At 40.4% G+C, this 8894-nt stretch overlaps 1 protein-coding gene across 1 annotated transcript in view; it reads right to left on the bottom strand.

Annotated features, from left to right (window-relative positions):
- Positions 1–8894, bottom strand: part of RNGTT (RNA guanylyltransferase and 5'-phosphatase) — a 270839-nt gene that overhangs the window by 244550 nt on the left and 17395 nt on the right. The window contains exons 5-6 of the mRNA XM_015417084.1: positions 6321–6396; positions 1399–1651 (exon numbers count right to left, since the gene is read on the bottom strand). Of these exons, the coding sequence (XP_015272570.1) occupies positions 1399–1651; positions 6321–6396 (329 nt within the window). The remainder of the gene's footprint in view (positions 1–1398; positions 1652–6320; positions 6397–8894) is intronic.

Genomic DNA, 8894 nt, shown 5'->3' on the forward strand with positions numbered 1-8894 from the left:
CTAATCGAATTGATATCAGAGTCTTTCCCATCCTTCTCCATCTTCTTCTTCTGCGTCTTTATTCTCCTCCACTTTCTCAGGTCCCTCTTCCGCTTTCTGTTGTTGCTTCAGGAACATTCGCTTTATTTATTTCTCGCTGAAATTTTGAGTTCCTTTTGCAATGTATACAGCTTGTTGCTAAGGTGGTCATCTGGTCCAGTAAAGGGCGTAAAGCTGCAGATATCACTTTGGGAAAGTCTGTGGTTGCTTCCAGTCTAGTAGCCGGCGATGATGTGCTGACCGTTCCTGTTATAAGTTTCGTTTTAGGCGCCATTTATTCTGCTCACTGCATCACTGTTTACACAAGAGGAAACTTTAAAAGTTCTCCGTAAGTCTGGTGATTTATCGCTTTCTTGCTAGTCCGCCACACACGCTTCCTTCAAGCTGCCCTTTCCGCCTCCTGCTTTAAATGCAGTCTTTTTGGGATCGAGCATTCCCCTCCCTCTTCCGCTTGTTTGGGGCTTTGGGACAGCTTTGCTGCTAGCGTTTTATCGACTGTTTGCTGGGTCATAGCTTCACTCATGTTTGTACTTGCGTTCATTGTGTATGTAGAGAAGATCATTCCTTAGGATCCTTGTGCGCTCTGTCCAGTGTGCGCCTCTTGGTGCCATGCTGGCTCCATACCACGGGGGCCTTTAAGGGCAAAAAGGTGCCTCAATCCTTTGGCTTCCGCCTTGGGAGAGGCACCTCTTGCGCCCCAGGCTGCGGCCCCCCTCCAGGGGGCCTGGGGGGTCCAAGATCAATTCAGACCCCCCCCATCGGCACGTTTGCGGGGCACTCACATCGGAGCTACGATGGAGCACGCCTGCTTGCGAGTCGCCAAAAACCAGAAGTCAACCTGTATCTCTTTTCAATCATATGTAGTTGCATTCTTCTATGTTCAGTTACTGACAAACTCAAATTTGTCAACTAAGAAGGATCTGATAGAATTTACCTTGACTATGGGCCACAGATCACAGATATTAGAAAAACTACAGGTATGAGCTTGGAAGATCCTGGGGTTCACCCAAGCCCACCTCACTCCCTTTGCAGATGGTTCAATACCCAAAGTCCCCTTTCACATGAAAGGACTGTTTGTAGTTAAGGCTGACCATAGGCTATGGTGGGAAATCAAGCTAAATGCATAAGGGAAAGGGAAGAATGTACAATCCACACACTGTGCGGAAAATCTTTCCATCCATAAATTTCCCATGGTCAGGAGCAATTCTGTGATCCCAGTATAGCAAAAGTAGTGAAAATGGGTTTCTAAGTGTGCAACTCTAAAGAGCTGTACTAGAAACCAAGCATCAAAAAATTATTAACAGAGACAGTAATTCATAACTAAACAAAATACAAATTAATTTCATTTCTGGACATTACCAGTTTCAAATGTTCTTTTCTTCTTTTGCTAGAAAAGGAACTAGATGACCCAGCTTCCGATTCCGGAGTTCCTGGCTTGCAGTCCTCCTCATCATCATCATCGTCTTCTTCATCAAAGCACCACTCAGGCAGTGGAGGTGCTGCTGGTGCATCCTCTACATCACCATAACGCCGGAATAGCTCTTTCAGATAATCACCTTTATAGATACCAGGTGGTCTGGCTTGGGCAAAAGTAGCCACTGCAGCTTCAATACTGCAACAAATTAAAAATTGAGACTTCAGAATGGTAGATACTTTGCTTTTACCATCTTCCAGCAGCCACCATTATTCCCACTGAGAAATCTCATCACCTTATAAGAAAATAAAAGCCTGCAGGAAACAAAATTGTGGAACTTAGTAAGAAAGAGCCCCAAAGAACCAAGAATATGAACTATGCAGCAAGAAAGGGGCAGCCAAACTTCACATGAAGGTGTAGAATACTCCCAATTGCACCTACATGAACAAACATCTAATTCCGTAGCTGTGGTTTTTCACTAACTTCAGTAAGCTGCATTAAGAATGCTTCTGAAACCATATGGCTGTACTGTTTAGCGTGTTATAGGCTTAGACTACGAAGATCAGTATTTGAATCCCCTACCTTGGGCCAGCGACTCTCACTCTCAAGTCTAACATACCACAAGAAAAATAAATGTGACATAGCTCCATGAGCTCTCCTTGCAGGAAACGTGAAATATAAATGTAAATAATGATGGTAATTAATGCTTTGCATGAAGAAGGTCTCAAATTCAGTCATTTGCATCTCCAGTTAGAGGGTCTTAAACAGCAGAAGTCAAGAAAAACTGCTCTGCTTCAGACCCCATGGAAACAATGCCAGTCAGAATAGGCAAGACTAAGCTACATGAACCAATGACTGACTCCTCATAAAGAAGTTTCAAGCCATGTGACTACAGGACAAGAGTTTGCTCCGGCCTACAAGAATGCTGCTAGGCATATAGAGCAACATCACCAATAGGTAGATGTATCATGATTATCATTGAAATCCATTCTTAATAACCATACAGTATATTGGTGTAGTACAGGGCAATTCTAGTAACTCATTCATCATCCTGGATATTGTCCAGTGGGGATCAAGGGAGTTTAAGAAATATTCTCCACAGAACCTGCATACTGTATCTTTTCAAAGTGTTTGTCACCGATCTGAGAGTATGAAACTGGAAACTGAAGGAAGGGCATGAGCTTGTCCCTATGGTTTTATATTTTAGGCTAAGTTTTTTCTAGATAATGATACATTTTCCCTGCAGCACAGAAGAACGGCTTGTTACAAAAGTCTAGCCACATTAGAGTCCAGTAGCACCTTACAGACCAACAAGATTTTCTCAAAGGTGCTACTGGGCTTGCATCTAGCCCTTGTACTGCAGACAAACCTAGCTACCCTCCTGGAAAAGTCTAGACCTACACAAAGAAGACACTTGCAAATGCATGAAGCACAAACATTTTGCAGACAAGCAAGCCAGCTAGCTACAGAAGGAGACTATTTTACCAATGATTAGCTGGAGGGCTGTCTGGGTGGATGACCTTGCTTTAAGCAAGTGGTAAAAATCACTTCAGCATTCATTGTGCACCTACACCCTCCCTACTTCATCTGCATAAGGAATAAGCAGAGACACTAAGCAGTACTATAAGGGTAAAAAAGGTAAAGGTAAAGGTTCCCTTGCTCGAAAGCCAGTCGAATCCGACTCTAGGGTTGCGGTGCTCATCTCCGTTTCAAAGCCGAAGAGCCAGCGCTGTCCGAAGACTTTTCCGTGGTCATGTGGCCGCCATGACTAAACACCCAGGCGCATGGAACGCTGTTACCTTCCCACCGCAAGTGGTACCTATTTATCTACTTGCAATTTCTTGCTTTCGAACTGCTAGGTTGGCAGGAGCTGGAACTAGAGATGGGAGCTCACTCTGTCATGCGGCACCCGGGTCTCGAACTGCTGAACTACTGACCTTCCACAGCCTGCAGTTCAGCATCTTAACCACTTGAGCCACCACAGCTCCCACTATAAGGCTTTCCACTATAAGCTTTCCACTATAAGGGAAACACCAGTAAATAACCTTCCCTAACAACAATGTAGCGAAGGGAGGCATTTCTAAAGGCGATGTACCTTCTTCGGATAATCCTCACCTAAACGAAATTCTTTTAACAAACAAGTTTAATTACTCCAATTAGCTACTTGCCAAGCACATGGTTTGGCAAGCTTCTGTAAGATTTTTCCTGAAAAACACTAGAGTATATGTTTGATATAATGTACGTGAAGCAATTAGAATACTGTAAAATGCTATAATGAATGCACAAGAATAAATTAAGATGCATACAGAAGAATGCCGAAATCTCCTCACCACCAGCCTCAGAAATAGCAGGCAGGGATAAGGGGAGTAAGTAAACTCTCTCTCACACACACACAGGCCTCAAACCACTGAAGGAAGGTTACAGAGCAAAAGTCTGAGTGGTAGCAGAATTCTACCCTAATGACAGATGGGAGGGGGCAGTAGGTTCAAGCCCTCTGTCACACACATACTGGTTCCCACCACCTCTCAAGTAGCTGCAGACCAGGAGAGCAGATCACGACAAAAGTAACACTAGTTTTATGGATAGCTGTAAAATTGCAGTCCTTACCAGCTTCCACTTCAATCCCTGACACATATGGTTTTTAGACTTCTTAAATTGCACAACAATTTAAAGCTTTTACTCAATTAGAATATGAAACTTCTGCAGTAATGGTAGTTGTGTAAGGCACTTAAATCACATAAATTGGCCTGATTAAAGGGTTCACACTTTCTACCAAAACAGCATAACACCTAAAAAAAATGAATTAAAGACAACTGTTTTCAATATATCTGTTCATATAGTAAAAGGACATAGGGAGAATGTCCCTCAGAGTCCTTACACAGGAAATAACTGAATAACTGAGTTTCTAACAGCTCCATAAACATGTTTCTGACATTGCTATTCATTAGATTTCATGACATTTCTAGGTACTGAGCTAGCAGTAACTGTGGCCCCATAAAGATCTAACAAGTTATAACTGTTTACTATAAACATTACCAAAATGCAGGGTGCATTTTAGCCATTAGAATGTAAGAGGTATGAGTCAAAAAATCCCTAATGCATACTTGAAGAGTAAAATTACATCAGAACATTAAAAGTTCTCTTTAAGACCTCCCTTTTCAACAACTTCTAGCTGCCCTTTGAGAAAAGCTCCTTTCAGAATAGAAAGGTACTTATATCTGTGTTTTCTGGAGAACTGAAAGAAATAAGACAGCTGCAACATTCATGGTATTGTTTAGTACTTTTACATTGGCAGTCTAGAAGCACATTGATTCCATGATATTTTTAAAAAATCTATCAATACACAAATTATGCAAGAACAAATACAGAAAAACAATTTTCTGATAACAGAAAAATCTCCTCTCAGTAGCTTAGCAAACATGCCACTAGAAAATTAAAGCTAGAAATATGATAAACACAAAATCCACTGAAACAGCTCTCAAAGTGATTATATTAGAATACTGCAGTCCAGACATAGTTAATTCACCATGAAGACAGTGAAAACAAATCTAAATGAGCTACGAAGGGCCCACCTACCCAAACTACTCCTGCTATGCAACCTGGGTCAAGAGTAAGTCAAAGATCAGTTTTCCATTATCTCCTTAAAGGGAAGGGGGTAAGCAGCTCCAAATTAACAGACATAACTGGCAGTCCCCGAGTAGCCACTAAGCACTTTTTCTCACTCCAGAATCACACCACCTGCAGCCAAGAATGCCACAAAAAAGACAGCAGTGACTCAACAATACACAGGTAAAAATCAGGCTTACTATGTGTTTCAACCTAAGTAGGAAAGAGGGATCAGGGAACATAACGAAGCTACTCCTAGAAGGGCATAATCTATGCACAACTTGCCTTGCCTAGAACACCTCCAAAAACCATGAGCTTTGCATTAAGTAAGGAAAGTAAAATTAATTTTTCTTAAAATACAAACACAACTCTAACTTCTCCTGAAAAGACTGTCATAGTTAAGTGGCTCTCATTCTCAATCCACTTCATGTCCCTTGTATATGATGCCACAAACAAATCACATGTTCTCTAATCCTATACTCAAAGGCATACAAGTGGTCAAAAGAGCATGACTGCACAACCAGAACAGACACAACTAGCTGACAAAATCACACCCATTCAACCCCCTAAAGATCCTTGAAACAGCCAGGAACCCAATGAACACCAACAAATGCTCCCTCCAGTCTACTGCCATGGTTTTATGCTACTTGAGGGGACAAAGATCCCACCCTCTAGAGATGCCAACATTAAGCATCCAAGCCACTGTCAATAAGGACCAGTTCTTTTAGCTGGAGAGCAGAATCCAACTTTACAATGGTGAAAGGAGAGCAGAATCCAACTTTACAATGGTGAAGGGAAAGGCCGAAACATATCTTTTCCCTCCTTTAAGATGGCCAATAGTAGCATAGCAAGCTACATGTTCTTTTGATAGCAAAAACCATGCAGGGTAAAAAGAGTTAAATACCCTCCTTCCTTTTCTGCATGGCTCTGAACAGAAACACAGCTGCATACATGCACAATTTACCTTTAATAGAGATCCCTGATCACTATCAAATCTGTTTTGACCCAGATCATTCATTGAAATCAGCTTACTTCATCAAGTATTGTTCAGCAATCCTACTTTGTCATGTTCACTGGGGCAGGGGGAAATCACAAAACACAACCAGACCTACACTAGCTTGTGGGAGGAAAGAATTAGTATTCCTGTAAACTGTACAATAAGCAGGTCACTTTAAGCTGAAAATCTTAGTTTAAACTATCCTACCATTGCATTTAGCCCACATAACACCACCATATTTTTTAAAAAATGGAGTAATATTACCTCCAGTCCAACTTTTCAACCAGAAAGGCACAGATAAGAAAACCAGTACGATTGAAACCATGCGTACAGTGGACACCTAGAAAACAAAACCAAAAATAAAAGTGGAGTTAGAGGTTCTTTAAAACTACCAGTGCTTTCTTCTATTATCATCCAGCTCTCAAGCAGATGTAGGACATCCTCAGCTACTGGAAGTTTCATAAGCCCACACAGGTTCCCCATCATATTTGGATGAAGAGCCATGCACTGGAAGAAGTCAGAGGAAGAACTGGATTGGTTAATTGCCTCCTTGACTAATCAGCACCTCATTTCCTTACCAGAAGCAGAAAATAAACCTATTAATGTTGACAGCAGCTTGCCTCAATAAGGAATGCTTCTAGCATCCCCTACTGCCCCCCACTGAGCACTAATAACTGAGAAGGTTCTGGTCTCTCCAACACAGCAGCTAAGAGAGCAAGAGAGGCAGTGAGGAACTCTGCCCTCATCTGGCACAAGGCATGTGCCCAGGTTCCTCAGTGATCCAGCCTGTTATACTTACCCAATTACCAACACAAGATACCTTGGAGAGGCTCCTATCCAGCTACATCTCTTATGGCCCCTCTTGTCTTTCTTCCTGCCTTACCACAATACTAGACACATGAACAATCACAGCAGTTGTATGCTCTGCAAATGCTATGCTAGGAGGAGGAGAAAACGGGAGGCTAAATGCAAGATTCCCCATTGGCAGTTTTTGACAGAATCATTTTCAAGCACAGCAATGATGCACAGTATTGCTTGCTGGGGAGGGGGAGACAGCAAGGAAGAATGTTTTGCACATCAGGAACATCAGCCAGTTTCTCATATTCCTTTGAATTTCTTTCAAAGATTCCCGTTCCTGATATATACATTCTCTGATAAAATCTCATTGGCTAATATCAATAGCTTGCCAAACAGTTTTACATCAATTACTAGTTAACAGATATATGAATACCATTGCTGTACAGTAAACATTTGTTGAAAGGCTGAAAATAATTTAATGATTAAAAGAATGTCGTTAATCTTTCCAAGTTTTATCTTTCAATCAATGTATGCAAAGATAGGTCATTTAAAGTTCCTCAACATAGCAGATGAACGCTGCTTTATTTTACTTTATTATTCCTTAAGTGGACTTAGATATTAACAACCACTTTAAGACAATTCTGAAAGTACGGGTTTAAAGAATATCTTCTGATGTATAAAGGAAAAAAACGTGAAACATCTGAAGAGCCTTATTCCTGTGGTAATGGCTCCATCTAGTGGCTACAGAAAAATCTGAAAATATGATTCTTGAAAACCATATAGCAGAACCAGCAAGCATATATTGCTCACTTTTCTCTAAAATATAAATTAAAATTGCCAAATAGCGATGTTTTCTTAAGCACTAATTATTCTAGATAGCAAAAGCAAGTGGTTTTGCCTGAAACTGTCATCAAATTTGCCTTATAGGACTTTCAGACTTATTTCTATTATTTGCTTCATTTTGTCCAAAAAACATTTGACTGATGTTCAGACGCAGCTTCACATATTGGGTTGCATTTAGAGGTTCCATTCTGCTAACACTGGAAAAGAACCTTTCCCAACCCATGTAAATGAATTATCCAAACACCACACTTCTAAGTAAATATGTTTCTCTACAAAAGCAAGGATAAAAAAAGTACAGTGTACGGTTTTGGCATGATCTTACCTTTAAAGCAAACAGAACATAAGCAAACCAGTATTTATAATTCTTACTCTTATCCATAAAGCCTACATCTACACAGAAGCATTGTTTTCTGTTTAGCAATCTCTGTCTAAAACCTACAAAATACAAAGCTGTAAATATGCTAATATTTGAAAGGAGATAAACATTCTTAAGAAGCAAGATAAAGTTAAATTAAATGCCAGCCAGCAAACCTCAAAAGCATTTCTTCATTTATGCAGAGTAAAACACGTTAAGTGTGATTCAATGTTTTCCTTGTAGTAAATCAAGAAAAGTTAATGACCCAAAATGATGTTCAAAACAGTGAACTGTGTTAGAATCCTATAACATTATCTAAAACTAGTGCAGACTGCTGAACTCATACAACACTATTTAAAAAAGGCATCAGTGTATGGTCACTAAAAGTAGATCCTGAAATCATACTTTAGCCATCATGAAATGCTCCCATAAACAAGTTTTCAGCAATAACATGATATTCCAATACACACATAATCAATACAAGCACAAGTAAGAAGTTTACTCCAAGAGGGCAAACAGCCACTCTACCATTCACCAGTACTTTAATCTAAATCCCTGTACCCGTAGAAGAGTCTAGCAATTGGGGAGCACACACCTTTCAGAAAAACCAGTTCAAAACATTAAAACACTCTGCAACTGTAAACTGTGACACACATCAATGCACCACCTGTGCAACCATGCTCTATAATTCTGTCAAGTGCCAGGTCGTTATTATCCCAGGCACAAAAATACAGCGTTGAACTGCTCAGAAACAGATACAACCCAAAAAAAGAGAATAGCAACTCAAGCTGTATACTAATATTTTTAAATGCTCTTCTGAAGCACACAAAAAATTGATTACA

Source organism: Gekko japonicus, unplaced genomic scaffold (assembly GCF_001447785.1).
Source record: "Gekko japonicus isolate JY-2015 unplaced genomic scaffold, Gekko_japonicus_V1.1 scaffold760, whole genome shotgun sequence".
NCBI classification, from domain to species: Eukaryota; Metazoa; Chordata; class Lepidosauria; order Squamata; family Gekkonidae; genus Gekko; species Gekko japonicus.